The sequence below is a fragment of the Paramisgurnus dabryanus genome, chromosome 5, assembly GCF_030506205.2.
Source record: "Paramisgurnus dabryanus chromosome 5, PD_genome_1.1, whole genome shotgun sequence".
NCBI classification, from domain to species: domain Eukaryota; kingdom Metazoa; phylum Chordata; class Actinopteri; order Cypriniformes; family Cobitidae; genus Paramisgurnus; species Paramisgurnus dabryanus.
The window spans coordinates 31,701,643-31,719,538 of NC_133341.1; the positions used below are offsets into that span (position 1 = coordinate 31,701,643).

The window sequence follows — 17,896 nt, forward strand, 5'->3', positions numbered from 1 at the left end:
GTGTTTAAAAATGTCATTTTGGCAGTCAGATCAAATAATAATTGGTGTGATTATTTTTAATAAGCGTAAATCAATGTTGTACCTTGCACATTTTGACAAATGTGTCTCAAGCCTACAAAAATATCCATACTGGGTAACACTAACATGAACAACTGTATTGGCATTAAATAACTAAAAACTAAGGCTGTCAAAAGATTAATTACAATTAATCACATACAAAATAAAAGTTTGTTTTTGCATAATATATGTGTGTGCACTGTGTGTAATTATTTTGTATATATAAATACACACACACCTGCATGTATCTTTTTTAGAAACATGTAAATATTTTTTTAGATTTTGACATATTTTATATAGGGCTGTCTAAATATTAATTGTGATTAATCGCATACAAAATAAAAGTCTGTTTTTGCATAATTAAGTGCACTGTGTGTAATTATTTTTATATTTATTAATACACACACATATTTATTAATTTGTGTTTTTTATATATTTTATATTATATATATAAATTAATAAAATTATATATAAATAACATTTTTCTTAAATGTATAGATGTATGTGTATATGTATTTACATATACATAATAATTCCACACAATACACACACAAATATATTATGCAAACACAAACTTTTATTTTGTATGCGATTAATCGCGATTAATCTTTTGACAGCCCTAATTTTATATTATATAAAAATTAAAAAATATAAACATAATTGTTTTTCTTAAATGTTTATATTAATGTGTGTATTTACATATACATAATAATTACACACAATACAGAAACATATATATTATGCAAACTTTTATTTTGTATGCGATTAATCGTGATTAATCTTTTGACAGGCCTATAATAAATGCTGAAAAACTCAATGATACTAAATTTTAGCTAATGCATTTATTAATGTTAACAACTTTTACCCTGTTGTTAAGTGTAACTGTATACTATAAACAGAATGAGACTTTTACGAACACGGCCTACATCACATCTCTGATCTCCTTCAGCTTGAGCGGACAATTCAACAGTAGCTTCATCTCTGCAGAAGAAATGTCAAAATTGTAGCAGGAGCGAGTGATCGTGAGGCAATTTGTCCTCGTGTATGCACGTGGTTGTAAATAAGGGTCCGGTGTGGTAATTGGAGGCCCGGATCGAGTCGCCTGCGGTGTAATTTAGCAGGAGAGGCGGGGGGTTCGGCTCAGGATGAAAGACCAGACACGTCCCCTGCCGTTTATTTTAAACAGCGGGGGGGAACCCGGTTCCATCTACTCGATCGGGCCCCTCGTTCACGTCGCCGCCGAGGAACGCTCCAACACGCTACGGACGCAGGAAATGGAAGAGGTGCGGAAAACGGCTTTGGCATCTTGAGAGGAAAAAGCCACGCGGTTGTTGACGAGAGTAAATGGCTTTTGTGAGGAACAGAAAACATCATCTGAGATCAAAGATGTCATACGGTGATTGTGTTTGTGAAGCTGGGGAAGGTGCGGCTGCTTGTTTGAGAAAACTTTCAAATCTCTACGTTTAAAATCTCTCAATTGCTCAGCGAGACTTCAAGTTTTAACCACGTCTGTCTAAAAAAACATAAAAATAAGAGATAAGTAGACCCTATTTGTCCGCTGATTTTTGGATGTTTTTAATCAGATTTAATCACATTAAAATGTAACAGTTTGTTATGATTAACATCACAGACTCAGAGTTTCTTCGGAGCGGCTTTCTGAAGACGGTTGTGTTCTCGAAGCCTAAACCACACGAGGCAATGACAGAAATATAAGCATTAAATGAAATACATAAATGTTATCATATTCATTTTGACTGTGGCAGTTTTACTCACCGGACCGCATTGATCTTGATGAAGCCAGACGCGTCACACGGGTCATAATCTCCCTGAACATCCATGCTGTCCAGATAAAAAAATTATTTTAAAAGTTTAATTTAATTGATTAAATGTAGTAATAATAACTGATGACAAAAAAGAAAAGACAGACCAAGAAAAAGCAGACTAGCCTATTTATATACCTTGTTTAATTTAAATATATATTTACATAATATATCTTAGGCCACCATGCTACTATTAAAGGGATAGTTCATCCAAAAATTAAAATGACCCCATGATTTACCCCATCCTCAATGTATATGATTATCTTTTTTCAGATTAACACAATCGGAGTCATATTAGAAAGTGTCCTGGCTGTTCCAAGCTTTATAATGTTTGTAAATGGTGCTTCTGATTTGAAGGCCAAAAATATCTATCAAAATAACGTTTTGGTTTCAGTTTATTCATAAATTGGGTAAGTGCCATCTAGTGGATAATTGGGGTATTGCAGATTAACATAAAAATTATATCAGGAACTTTTTATATGCAAACGTTTTCTCTTAATTAAGATAAATCGTCAATGGCGCGAAAAGAGTTAAAAAGCCGTCGCTTCTTCATTTATTGGGTATTATTGCTTCTGGTTTGTGCATTTTAAATGGGCCATGGCATGAAAATCTGACTTTTCCATGTTTAAGTGCTATGATTGGGTCCCCAGTGCTTCTATCAACTTAGAAAATGTGAAAAAGATCAAACCAGTAACTTAGTTTTGGTAAACCATTCTCTATAAGCACATGAAAAAATAGGTCGTTGAAATTTGGCTCTCCTTATGATGTCATAAGGAGCTCTTATTATAATAATACCGCCCCTTAATCTGCACTATCCAACCACAGCACTGCCATTTAGTGCAGAGAAAAGCACAATTGAGTTTTAATTGCAACAAACCACCATCATTGTGATCAATGTTTGAATTTCATCAGCTCATTTGCATTATAAAGGACACACCCAAAATAGCACATTTTTGCACACACCTACAAAGTGTCAATTTTAACATGCTATAATAAATTATTTATATGGTATATTGAGCTAAAACTGTGCTCTGGGCACACCAAAGATTTATTTGACATCTTAAAAAAGTCTTGTGACATGGCCCCTTTAATTCACATAATTCCTACAAAGTATGTCCAAAAAACTTTTGTCCTTTTCTGTCACATGCATAAAGAATGAATACTTCTCTTATACTGGTAGTAAATAGTGCTTCTGATTTGAAGCCCAAAAATATCTATTTCTGGTAACGTATGATGTAGGACGTATCATATGAGACGTAGTGGAAATACGTGTTCGTTACAAAAAGCTAGTTATTTTAGTTTGTAAAGTTTTAAATATTGATACTTTTCTTACAAAATCACATCGATTGCCCTCATAAGGACTTTTTGGGCTTCAAATCAAAAGCACCATTTACTACCATTATAAAGCTTGAAGCAGCCAGGACATTTTCTAATATAACTCGTCTAAAAAGATAATCATATACATCGAGGATGGCTTGAGGGCGTGTAAATCATGGGGTATTTTTAATTTTTGGCTGAACTATCTCTTAAAATTTGTTGTTTTAGCATTGGTATAGTGACTGTATATTTTGCATACAGTGTATATATACCCATGCTACATTCGAACCCAGGTCCCCAAACCACTCACATATGTCTGGATTTCACAGACAACTGCGCTACAGCTCCAGAAAAAACATACATTTACATTAAAAAAAGAAAGACATAAAACCAGTTTTGATCAAAATCACTGTGAGCAAGAACCCCATCTTGAGATTTTATCTACTGCGGACACATGCTAGATTTATTTACACACGTAGTAAAGACACATAAAACAATTACTCCTAGTGTCGGGTTAAAAAAAAATGCTGGATGAAGGAAAGTCGGTATCTTTTGTTGACTGTGTTATTCAGCTCCATCAGCGAGGTGAAATCTAAATCACAGCAGGCAACACTGTGACATTTTCTGCAGATCAATGCATTATATACAGTAGGAGGAAATGACTGTGTTAATCGTGACGTTTAGTCGCCTTGTTTGGTCACAGCAGGGTGTGAGATCATGAAATGTGTGCATGAAACTACAGTACATGTGACTACCTAGACAACATTTTCAAGGCACCAGACTATGCATGCTACTAAGATCCTCTAGGGCTCTAGTAGACCTTTTGGTACTTTCATGGGACTCTTGGAAGTTTCACCAGGCACGTCTGTGTCCCCTCGAGCCAGAATAAGAGAACGAGGAAAGAGCGACCTTTAAACCGCACGCCTCCGCGCTTAACTGGCATGAAACGCACAACTTCCCCCAAATGCTCATCTTCTACTGCTGATAGGGCCATTAGTGGCGGTCGGGCATATGGGCCATCGCTCTGGTCAGCAGTGAAATGAACTGAGCTGCCCTGAGGACACCGAGGGGTCAAACCTGAATGAGCTCACTGTTCATCCACTCACTGACAGACAGACACACACAGAGAGATGGTGTCCGTTTCACTGTCCATTTACAGAAGGTGTGAGGTCAGAGGCTTTGTGCATTGTGGTAGTACTGTGGTAAAGTCATCAGATGGCAATAATAATGCAATACATAGTTTGTAGTACGTTATGATGATGACCATAGCCCCTGAAAATCAAAAAATGTTATAGTATATTGCTTAAAAAAAAAAAAAAAAAAAACATGGTCATTTTTGGGGCACTTTGGTGTTGGTGGTACTTCTAGTAAATCTTAAGAGCAATTCCAAGTTTTATCAAAAGTTTTTAACCATACCCATGCAAACTCTCTATTAACGTTTTTAAAGCATTGTTATGTTCCATATAAGTGCGAATTTCAGAGTTTTGAAATCCATAACGCGATTTCTTCCTCATAAATGTGCATATATTAAAAAATAAATCTTATGTGTCCTTTAACTCATTCCCCCGCCAGCCATTTTTTGAAAAGTTGGCCGCCAGCATTTTTTGTGATGTTCACAAAAGTTTTACAAAATGACTTCCAGGAAACTTTTCTTCTAAAAATATATAAACATACAAATATAGTAAATGAAAGAACAGACCCTCTGCTTTCAAACAAACAATAAAAAAAAAACGAAAAAAAAAAAATATTTTTTTCTCTGCTTACAAACTCTTAAATGTATTTTCCTTTAAAAATACACATATTTTAGCAAAAAGCTGAAATAATTGCATTTTTGTGAAGGAATTTTGTTAGAGATCAGATTCAGAATGATTATCAAAACATACAGAGTGTTTAAAATTAGTAAATAACGTTTTGGTTTCAGTTTTTTCATAAACTGGGTAAGTGCGCCATCCAGTGGATAATCAGGGTATATTGATTAACATAAAAATTAATCAGAAACATTTTTCTCTTAATTGACGAGATAACACGGCAATGGCGGGGAAAGAGTTAAAAAGCCGTCCCTTCGTCTATTATTGGGTATTATTGCTTCTGGTTTGTGCATTTTAATTCTTACAAAGTATGTTTGTCTCCAAAAAACTTGTGTCCTTTTTTGTCACATCCATAAAGCATGTAATTCTCTAATCTTATATAAAAAACACTTGTATAGACTGATAATGTCTGAAATAAAGGAAAATATAAACAGATGGTTCAATATATTGGTTATAAATGCATTCTCTGCGAAATTATATTTTAATTTTTGATTGAAAATCTCAAATCTATAATGCTGGCATTGCTCATAAGCTTTTATTAAACCAAAATGTCCCTGATAGTGTCAATGAAAACAGATGTCACATATTATCTAGGGCTGCAAAATGATTAATCGTGACTTATCGTTTGCAAAATAAAAGTTTTTGTTCACATCATATATGTTTGTGTATAATAATTATGTGTATATAAATACACACACATGCATGTATAATTTTAAGAAGAAAAAAACTTTATATTTTAAGTATTTATAATTATAAATTATATAAATTATATAAAAAATATAAAAATTTATATACACATGCAATTATTTCTTAAATATATACATGCATCTGTGTGTATTTATATATACATAATTATTATACACAGTACTCACGATTAATCGTTTTGCAACCCCAGGCTTTCTTGTCTAGTTTTAATTCAACTCCTTGTTTTTCAACTCCCACTCCTTGTTTTTTAATCCACATTAAGCCAAAGCAGTCTCATTAGTCATGCCGTTTTGATTCTCTTATCAATGTGAGGTCACATTGATAAAGCCCCGCCCACTTACAGTCCTGCATTACAAAAGTTTCCACCCTCAGCAAGTTGTAATCTGTCCACTAGATACTATTGTCTCAGACTGTATTAATCAGATCAATATTAACTGAAAGCACTCACTGTCTGTTTGTAAGTAAGTGAGGAGCAGTAGCTCATTTGCATTTAAAGGGACAGACACATTTTTGCTTCCACCCAAATAGGGGCATTTTAGACATGTTATAATAAATGATCTGTGAGGTTTTTTCAGCTGAAACTTCACAGACACTTTCTGGGCACACATGAGACTTATATTACATCTTGTAAAAAAGGCCATAATAGGTGCCGAACAGCAAATAATGTATTTAACTATTAGCTGGGTATTTCCGTTAGATTGTGATGTGCACAGAGACATTGGCCGTCTTACCTGACAAGCTCCTCGTTGTACAGAGATTTCGGTGACTCACGGCCGAGGATGTAAACGTGTCCTTTATACACAGACAGCTGAACACGGCCTTCAACGTTCTCCTGTGACTTATCAATACAGTGACGGACAAACTCGCACTCGGGGCTGTACCAAAACCCTGTGTGAGGAGAGATGACATGCTCAATGCATTGCTGGAGAATGTGTTAAAAGCTTTTCATTTTGATGTTTGCAGACATCATTACACAGAGATGAGAGTCGCTCATGTGTAGCGTTATATTCAGAAGGACAGAGCACAGGTGTGTGTGATGTTGCCTCTCTGTGGGACGTGACAGAAGCAGGTCTCTGTGGATTCATTTTCTCTGTGCAAAATTCTAATGAGTTTAATCTGAGCCGACCGTCCTGCTGCGGACGACTCTCATGGTCGCAGCCCTCATCGCCTGGTGCCGCCCTGCGCTCTCACGTGCTGCTTTAATTGCAGTGGTTCTGTAATTAGCTGCTAATGGGACAAATCCTATTATGATAGAGGAGTAGCAAAGAGCCGCCTGCTGCTCACAACAGAGAGATTAAGACACCTGAGACAGCATGAAAGAGAGAGAGAGAGAGTACCTGAGAGGAGGGACATGAGAGAGACAGCACATGAGAGAGAGACAGCACATGAGAGACAAAATAGATTGGACAAGAGAGACAGCACATGAGCGACAATAGAAGGTAGACAGGACATGAGAGACAGACAGCACAAGAGTGAAAGAGACAGCACATGAGAGACAATAGAAGATAGACAGGACATGAGAGACAGACAGCACAAGAGTGAAAGAGACAGCACATGAGAGACAATAGAAGATAGACAGGACATGAGAGACAGACAGCACAAGAGTGAAAGAGACAGCACATGAGGGACAATAGAAGATAGACAGCACATGAGAGACAGACAGCATATGAAAGAGAGACAATGCAAAATAGACGAGACACAAGAGAGAGAGACAGCACATGAGAGAAAGACAGCACATGAGAGACAATAGAAGGTAGACAGGACATGAGAGACAGACAGCACATGAGAGACAGACAGCACAAGAGTGAAAGAGACAGCACATGAGAGAGAGACAATACAAGATAGACGGGACACAAAAGAAAGAGACAGCACATGAGAGAAAGACAGCACATGAGAGACAATATTAGAAAGACAGCACATGAGAGACAATAGAAGGTAGACAGGACATGAGAGAAAGACAAGACATCTGAGACAGAGCAAAAGAGTGAGAGAGACATCACATGGGAGAGAGACAATACGAGATAGACGGGACACAAGAGAAAGAGACAGCACATGAGAGAAAGACAGCACATGAGAGACAATAGAAGGTAGACAGGACATGAGAGAAAGACAGCACATGAGAGACAGACAGCACAAGAGTGAAAGAGACAGCACATGAGAGAGAGACAATACAAGATAGACGGGACACAAAAGAAAGAGACAGTACATGAGAGAAAGACAGCACATCAGAGACAATATTAGATAGACAGCACATGAGAGACAATAGAAGGTAGACAGGACATGAGAGAAAGACAGGACATCTGAGACAGACAGCACAAGAGTGAGAGAGACATCACATGGGAGAGAGACAATACGAGATAGACGGGACACAAGAGAAAGAGACAGCACATGAGAGACAGACAGCACATGAGAGACAATAGAAGGTAGACAGGACATGAGAGACAGACAGGACATGAGAGACAGACAGCACATGAGAGACAGACAGCACAAGAGTGAAAGAGACATCACATGGGAGAGAGACAATACGAGATAGACGGGACACAAGAGAAAGAGACAGCACATGAGAGACAGACAGCACATGAGAGACAATAGAAGGTAGACAGGACATGAGAGACAGACAGCACATGAGAGACAGACAGCACAAGAATGAGAGAGAGAGACAATACGAGATAGACGGGACACAAGAGAAAGACAGCACATGAGAGAAAGACAGGACATGAGAGACAGACAGCACAAGAGTGAAAGAGACATCACATGGGAGAGAGACAATACGAGATAGACGGGACACAAGAGAAAGAGACAGCACATGAGAGACAGACAGCACATGAGAGACAGACAGCACAAGAGTGAAAGAGACATCACATGGGAGAGAGACAATACGAGATAGACGGGACACAAGAGAAAGAGACAGCACATGAGAGACAGACAGCACATGAGAGACAGACAGCACAAGAGTGAAAGAGACATCACATGGGAGAGAGACAATACGAGATAGACGGGACACAAGAGAAAGAGACAGCACATGAGAGACAGACAGCACATGAGAGACAATAGAAGGTAGACAGGACATGAGAGACAGACAGGACATGAGAGACAGACAGCACATGAGAGACAGACAGCACAAGAGTGAAAGAGACATCACATGGGAGAGAGACAATACGAGATAGACGGGACACAAGAGAAAGAGACAGCACATGAGAGACAGACAGCACATGAGAGACAATAGAAGGTAGACAGGACATGAGAGAAAGACAGCACATGAGAGACAGACAGCACAAGAATGAGAGAGAGAGACAATACGAGATAGACGGGACACAAGAGAAAGACAGCACATGAGAGAAAGACAGGACATGAGAGACAATAGAAGGTAGACAGGACATAATAGAAAGACAGCACATGAGAGAGAGACGGCACAAGAATGAGAGAGAGAGAGAGAGACAGACAGACTGAGAAAGAAAGAGGCATTTATCTTTGCTACAAAGAGACAAACTTTTCTGAATGCAGGAAAATTCCTTTATTAATCTGGATGTTGTGAAGTCCCATCTGAGGTAGTTTCTCTATATGTAAATCTCAAAGCATCAATGATGTTGTGTTATATTTGTTAGGGCTGGTTCTGTACCGTTATAAATCAGCTCAGAGAACTTGATGCTCAGATTCTGTTTGATTTTCCGGACCTCCCGGTCCATTGTGAAGGTCTCGATGTCCAGATGAGCGTCACGCAGGATGCTTCCTCCGGGCGTCTCATAGATACCTGATGGGTAGAGCAGAATTCAACAGATTGCAGAGGGGAACTTGCTGAACCTAAAGACACAGCAACTTAGTCCTTACACTACAGTGAAGGGTTGTAGGTTTGAATGCACTTTAGATAAAAGCGTCTGCCAAATACCTAAATGTTAAAAATGATAAAAAATGTTCTTCGCCCATATATGAATACTTCAGAATCGTCCTTTTTCTGATGGACACACTATTAACTGACAGCTGACACGTGAGGAAACACAACAATTATCTTCTGTCAGGATCACTGTATCCTCCAATTTACACCCTCTTTGTGTATGTTTGACATACAGAAATAAAGCTTTCACTCAAAAGTCACAGGTCACATAGACAATGAAAGAAGAGTCGAGAACAGATGCTCCAGTTATTCTGTATTGAACAAAAATCACACCTGGACCATAACAATGTGAACACATCACTAAACATCTTCACATTCATGCTACTTTTTCTCCCAAATACCTGGATGAACACCTGCATCAAGCTCAAGCTATTTTAAGTCAGGATTAAATCAAAACTCAATGTTTGTCCGCCACAACACACAGTTTAAGACTTGCAGAAAAGAGTCTTTGGTGTAAAACAATCTCCGTGACCTCAGGCCAAAGCTGGCTCGGTCCAAACGCCTAAATGCTCGCAGCTCATGCCCTAAACAAGGCTTAGCAAATCATCCATCTCTTAAGTCCTGAAAAGTGGCAATTTGATACATTAAGAGTCTGTGGGCTTTAGTGAAGGAGATTTGAGGACTAAAGCCGTCTAACAAATCTCTCCTCTGACACCATCAGGTATTATAATCTCAGGAGATGAAGCTTGGATTATTTAGACAAAAGCTCAGTGATTTACATTCATTCACTTTTAAACAGTTCAGTGTGTGTGTGTGTGTGTGTGTGTGTGTGTGTGTGTGTGTGTGTGTGTGTGTGTGTGTGTGTGTGTGTGTGATCATCATCAGCATTCCAGACTCGTGTCCGTACAGAATCGTCTTAGGTAGAGAAGCGTGGCATTAATGCAGGTTTAACACTTCAAAAGACTCTTCTGTACACAAACACACATTTGACAAATACTGTCACCTGATTATAAAGGCTTAATAAACCGAGCCTGAGGCTTCAATGTGACGGCTGGTTGACTCCTATTAACTAATAAAGATATAATAACTTTAACAATGACCAGCTATGTGTTATTATATAATCCAGTTTATTATTTTAGATGCTAGATAAAGAAACAATAGATAGATTGAAAAATAATGATAGATTAAACCCTGAACGTTAATAATAGATAATGTTTTGTAAAAATTGCATTTTAGTTTTCCCCCAAATTAGCCATTTCACTTAACAGATTTACATATATTTGCATATATTGATATATTCTATTGAATAATAAATACATTTCTTAATTTACACTGAATGATCCCAGTTCTTATTATGGAGTGTTTTAATACTGTTGTGATGCTTTTAATAATACATTATATTATAAAATATATAATTAATATTTATGTATCTTGCTGATTCTACAATGTATGTGGATTTGAGCACAATTGTTCATTTGGTTTTAATAAAGGGATAGTTCACTCAAAAATGGAAATTCTGTTATAATTTTCTCATTCTCATGTTGTTTTAAATCTGTATAAATTTCTTTGTTCTGATGAACAATTTTTTAAAATAAATGATGGTAAGCACACAGCTGATTGTAACCATTGACTTCCAAATTAGTAGGAAAATCAAATACGATGGAATTCAATGGGTGCCGTCAACTGTGTGCTTACCGTCATTTATCAAAATATCTTCTTCATCATTTATCACAACAATTCCACAATATTTGTTCTCCTACTCCAGAAGTAAATGGTTATGATCAGCTGTGTCCTTACCATCATTTATCAAAATATCTTCTTTTTGAAGCATGAGAGTGAGTAAATGACAGAATTTTAATTTTTGGATGAACTAAGTGCAAAAATGATCCAGAACATGTCCATTTATAACCCTAGGATTTGCCTTTAGAATGAAATGGTCTATTATTACCTTATTTAAAAGGGTCATGAATAATAATGTTGTGCTCTGCTCTGATTGGCTGTTTCACAGAGCAGCTCTTTCAGTAGCTCTATGTGTGTGAAAGCAGACCTTATGTTTGAGTCTGTATCAGATGACGATACATAATTTGAGGAATAATCAATTGTTTGGAGATTGTTAATGGACATTTCCGAGTGGTAAGTTTGTGTTTTTTTCATTATGGACCTGCAAAACGTAACTGTAACATCAATAGTAGAACTTCAGCCTGAACGTTAGCATATAGCATTAACTAGCATATAGCGCTAACTCAGCAGTCACAACTTTGTTTTTAGCATTGTAACAACAATTTAATGTTGGGGGCATACATCTCGACTGTAATGCCACAGTTGGTGTTACGTTGAGATTGGCCTGTTTTCCAGCGATCTTTTGCATGCACGGGTTTACATAAGAGGAGGAAACAATCGTGTTTTAAGGTTCACGATATGTCATCATTACCATGTACCGAACTCTTATTATTCATATATGCCTACGTGAAAACAGTTTTACGACACCTTTAAAGATTCCAGACAAATTCATTCCTGCAGGTCCATGTTTCCATTTCAAAGCTCTGCGTCCCTTCAGAAAGCATGACAATAAAGATGACAAACAGAATTTCTCAGTTGACTTCATTCTGTTAGACCGTGTCATATAAACACAGGCTGTCATGGGCCGAGAACACGCTGTCTTTATTGAATGTCCTAAATATTGACTTCCAAATTTTCATCAGAAGAATACGTCTGATCTGCTGTGAACCGTTTGGGTTAAAAAAAACTAAAATTTTGTATTTTCCAATTCCTACCTGCCACTCCGTTGTGAAGTCAGACACAGTAAGAAAAGTCTATTTGTCAATCATAGCATTGTGGGGGGCAAACCTAACAGGGAGAAAACAGGGTCCCGAACCCGAGCAAAGACCCCCTGAGAGATAAATCATCCAGGAAAGCACGATGGAAAAAAAAGACTTTTTCTCTTGGACAGCATTTGAAAGAAGGTGGGCTGTTTGAAAAAAAAAAAGCTTATTCACATCTTAGTCTAATACTGTCACTATAATCGCTCACCTCTTGACTTCATTCCAATGAAGCGATTCTCCACGATATCAATCCTTCCCACACCATGTTTTGCACTATGACACAAGCAAACAGGAAAATGATTAATAATAAATCATCAACAACAGCACAATCATTAATCCATGATAAATACTCAAACGTCTTCATGTGTCATAGCAGGTTCTGCTCACCCGATCTCATTGAGGTAAGTGAAGATCTCCAGCGAGGTTTGTTTGGATTGTCCTTCTTTAACGTGTGTCACTCTGACTGGCACACCTGTAAGTTTAGATATACAGTAAGTTACTGTAATAATATTTTCTGTAAAAATAATCCTGTGAATTAATATGAATATTTGCTAATGAAAATTAAATTGCACAGAGTTCCAGATTTTAGGTCTTGGTAATTACACAGTAAAAAGTGAAAGCTGCTCTCTTAAAAAACCCACTTTAATTGGTAACACTTAAACACTAAAATTAAGTTATATAAACTTTAATTTTCTCACTTTAAGTGAAAAATTTAAGGTGAAAAAACTTTTAAAAATTACTTCAATTGGTAACACCTAAAATATTAAAAAATGTTCAGCTAAAATCTTTCAATTAAAGTGAGAAAATTTAAGTTTAATTTTTTTTTAATTTTTTAATTAGAGGTTTTAGGGGTTACCAAGTACAAGTTGATCCAACATTAACTTTGCACAGTGCACAGAACAATACGTTCAAGTAAATAAAATAAAAATTAACATTTCGAGTTACCACACAGATAAGCAAACTAAGATACTATCTGAAAGATACAGAGCCCCTAAGGGGACATGGAGCAAAAATTAAATAAAGTTTAGTTTCATGTGCTCACGTAAAAACCTTCATGTGCAGAATTTTTTTTAAAGTTTAGTTTTGCGTGCTCACGTGAAGCTATCGCTAAACCGAAAGTTTCACGTGCGCGTGCAATAGTTTCATACGAGCATGCGATAGTTTCACGTGCGCGCGCAATAGTTTCACGCAAGCACGCGATAGTTTCACGCGAGCACAGGAAAATAAACTTAAAAAAACATGAAACTTTTACGTGAGCACATGAAACTAAACTATAGATTTTTTTACTCCAATGTCACATTAGGGGCTCGGTAGTAAGACAATAGTATAGTGTGTTAAATATAAAGCATAATCTACATTTTACCTCCAAAACGTATACTTGACTAAAGAGAAATATTTCTTCCTTAATTTTTTTAATTTTATCCAATTGGCTGTCATTTAAAAGTTTTTAATCTTGACTACGGAGGAGTTGCTGTAACACAAAAAAATGACAATTGCTCATATTATTTTGATAATATAAGATTGTCCTGACTTATCTATCATAAGGGTCGTTTTTTATTTAAAAATATGAAATATGCGGGTGCAAAAAATTCTAAATCACCTTTAAAATTGTCAAAAAGTCTTTAGCAACACATATTACTAATGATAAATAAATGTTTGATATATTTACGATAGGAAATTTACAAAATATCTTCGAACATAATCTTTAATTATTATCCTAATGATTTTTGGCATTTAAAAAATGTAAATAATTTTGACCCATACAATGTATTGTTGACCCATGCCACTTATGACTGGTTTTGGGGTCACATATAGTATATTTTTATAGTATAAATAAAGCATATCTTTATTATGTACAGTCATTTTTTTTTTATAATTTTTCTCAGCTGTATATCTAAAATAAAAGTCTATTGGATAAAACCAAGAACCTCTGCTATCCGCATAAATACATTTAAGTCTCATAAATAAATCAGTGTCAATAGTCGACTTATTCCGAGCGTGAAATGAGGAGCTCAGAGGTCAGAGGTGGAGGATGTGAATGGATCGGGCGGTGGGACGGGGGATTGTGAGGTAGGGGGGTTAAAGAAAGGGGAAGAAAAGACTCGGATAGGCGTCTCTATCCACACACGGGTCTCATTTGCATTTAGCATGCTCACAGTTGCCAATCATTACACGAACCTGGTCTCTTTTTCACAGCCGTAAGTGTAAAGCCTTTCATCATAAATGTTTAATCATCATTTAGCAGTAAAAATCATGCACTATATTCATATGAGATTCATGCATGTTCCTGTAAGTCATATGGGCTTTCATGAGAATGTTTTCCCTTAAAATCAGGTGCGCAGGATGGACGTCAAAAACATCAAACCTCACGGTTCTCGCATGTTCTGACCAAACACCATTGACCTTCAAACGGACATGACATGTGTACCTATTTCACTTCAGCTGTACTTATCAGGAGTTTTTAATTCAGAAAATATCAGATGATCCAACAAATAAAGTTGATGGTAATCTGTATTTTTCACATTCGTACATTTTTGTACGATTTGCTTTTGCCCCATTGATGTTGGGTAAGAGGCAGGGTTAGGAGTGTTTTTTTTATGATAATCGTATGTATGATTCACTTCATACAAATTAGTCAACTCGTAAAATACTAACAAATCCTCGTGAGATCAGGCTGGATGATCCAAACCTCGACCGGCTCTTCAGGTGTGTTTGATAAGGGTTGGAGCAGAACTGAAATCTCTTATAGTGGTTTATTCTGGACAGACACGATCACTTGAAACTTTTTTCTATTGAGAAACATGACACGATGTGAGGGAGAGTAAATAATGACAGAATCTTCATGTATGGGTAAACTAGTCCTTTGACAAATAATTTCAGACAAGGGGTTTTGTTAAACCCTTCATTCCCATATCCAAAGTCCCAGGGCCGAAGGGCACCCAAAAGAGCAGAGGCCCTACAAGCCAACAATGCCCCTGAGCCCTTCAAATAGTTAATAATTAGATTAAAAGTTCAAGTAAATTAAACACTGCGTGAACGCAGAGTCTCTCGGCCACTTTTTCCTCCCTCTCTGCGTCTATCCGTGTGGAGCGCATTCACCGCGTTCATTCTCGTCCTTTTTCGCCTCAGAAAGGCAACAATGGGACAGAAGACACAGTTGTAGGAAAAATTACTGCTTTACATTTTTCCACACTCTCTCTCTTTGCCCGGTTCGTCTTTTGAGGGTTCAGGAGAGGCTGTGAAACAGAAACGCTGGTTAAAATGACAAGAGGGAAAAGGTTCGGTAGTTAAAATTCTTTTTCTATCAATGAGAAACTTCTGTGAAAGTGAAGAAAGAAAGGATAGAAAAAGAATAAAAAGATACGAGCCGATCTTTACAGGACGGGGGTGATGACGGGGGGAGTTTCTATTGTGAGAATCGGTAAACCAGCTTTTCTCATGCACACTACATAGACGTGCTCAAATATCTATGAATACTGATGGCCCATCAAACAGGATCATAGCGCACAATAACATCGCTGTCTGACAGAATCACATTACTAGTTTACTGGGGCCCACACAACTATTGAAATTCTAATTCTAAAAAAATGTTTGGAGTGACATACTTTTTTAATGGTGTAAAAACACTAAGACTCGAGCGAAAGACTTTTTATACATTGTAACCATCATTTCCTGGTTACGTGCAAAAAGCGACGCACAAAGAATGGGTTAAATTTATTTATAAATAAATAAATGGGCATCAACATCCTCAAGTCATTCACAAGCAGTGTTAAACTTATTAAAGGGAAAAAATTAATACAATTCCAGAGTTTCCCGCAGCACTTTCCAGTTCGGGCGGCCCGCCTAAGCTGGAAAACCCTACCGCCTTAACTAGGTCGTCAAAAAAAATAATAATAATTTCACCACACGGCCGAAATGAGAAAGACGTGGTCTGGAGTCCGTCACTGTCTGGAGGATAACTAGCCAGTTCCAGTTGATAAAACATCTCAGAGAATAGCGCAGATGTGCTTCAAACAGCGAGCATGCAAGCGCGCCAAACGGCCGAAATGAGATAAAACGTAGTCCGTCATGTCTGGAGGATAGCCAGTTGATAAAACGCGTGTCAGTGAGAACTGTAAGTGGACTTATGTTTTGGGTTTATTTAAGCCTGTTATTGTATTAGTCTATAGTTCTTGCAAATTTAAAGTAAGTTAGCAGGTGACTTTCACTTGCCTGTTGGTTAGATATTATTGTTGAACGCTCTTGCTCACTTTATTTATGTGCATTATTTACATGCTACAGTAGTTACACTCCTTTAAGATAATGTAATTAATAGTGGGAAATAATCAGTTTTTACATTCTTTGTGCTATCTATCATCGTTCGCCAGACGTTCTACAACATCTGCTTTAGTTTGTGTTTATTAACCCTTTAGTTGCACGTCATCACACAGCTATTCCTGTTAGAGGTAAAACATTTAATTCATTAATAATCTAGTATGTGTTCATTTTCTGTCATAGATTCTTCAAAATTAAGTTTATTTGAGTGTTTTAAATAAAATATTAAAAATTTTAATCATGACGCGTACGCCCCGCCCCTTTGATTGTCACACCCCCTTCAAAATGTCCCCACAAGGTCACAAATTTACTGGTGTTCCTATCTTTGTGGGGACAATTGGTCCCCAAAACATGATAATTACCAGGTACACACGCATGCGCACACACACACAGTACTGAATATACTGTACTGTGCAAACTGTATATTCTATTTCCATAACCTACCCCAGTCCCTAACCCCAATCATCACAAAAACCTGTTAGCAGTCTTTAATCTATGAAAAAGCACCATTTAGTTTGTTTATTAAACCGTTCAGTTTATGCATTTATTGTCATTATACACTATTCATGTCCCCGTAAACAACATATACTTAAGGCGCTCATTCACTTACACACAAACTCAGATAGACTCATTCCCTCCAATGCACATAATCATTCAGTCACACAGAAAAAAGATGCACAAACTCGGACACACACACAGACTCACTCAACTACGGCCTCGTACACACTGCAATCATTCAGGACTGACAACCGCATTTAAATGCGGGAGTGAATCCCCTAAATGTTCGTTACATGTCTGGATGGAACAAGACTCACGGAAATCTGATGATTGACACAGAGATAACAATGGCAACGTTCTGCTTTCTCGCGCGCTTTTCACTCACAGCTTTTACCAAAATAATTTACCAACGTTTTGCAATAAACCTCCGTCTTGGCGTTGTGCATTATACGCATTTTTGAGGCTGCTCCACAGCGGGCTGTCTTGCAGTGTTGCCAGGTCCTTTTTTGTACGTACATACCGTTTTCGCACACAACCATTATGGTTTTTGGCTCATGAAGCGATCAAGTTTTTGGTGTTTATAAAGTGTGAAGGTGCTGGTCCCAATATTTTGATCTTTGATGTAAAGCATTTGGATTTATTTTGGTTTATTATTGGATTTTTCTTGTTCGGTGTTTTTTTCGTGCAAGATCTGGCAACACTAGTCAGCAAACGCTCGTGCCT

General features: G+C 37.2%; 1 protein-coding gene across 1 annotated transcript in view; it reads right to left on the reverse strand.

Moving 5' to 3' along the window:
* Positions 1-1,616: 1,616 nt before the first annotated feature.
* ass1 (argininosuccinate synthase 1) overlaps positions 1,617-17,896 on the reverse strand; it is a 29,380-nt gene continuing 13,100 nt past the window's right edge. The window contains exons 10-15 of the mRNA XM_065251034.2: positions 12,749-12,833; positions 12,570-12,634; positions 9,327-9,458; positions 6,439-6,595; positions 1,831-1,896; positions 1,617-1,738 (exon numbers count right to left, since the gene is read on the reverse strand). Coding sequence (XP_065107106.1) covers positions 1,690-1,738; positions 1,831-1,896; positions 6,439-6,595; positions 9,327-9,458; positions 12,570-12,634; positions 12,749-12,833 — 554 coding nt within the window. The 3' untranslated portion in view covers positions 1,617-1,689. The remainder of the gene's footprint in view (positions 1,739-1,830; positions 1,897-6,438; positions 6,596-9,326; positions 9,459-12,569; positions 12,635-12,748; positions 12,834-17,896) is intronic.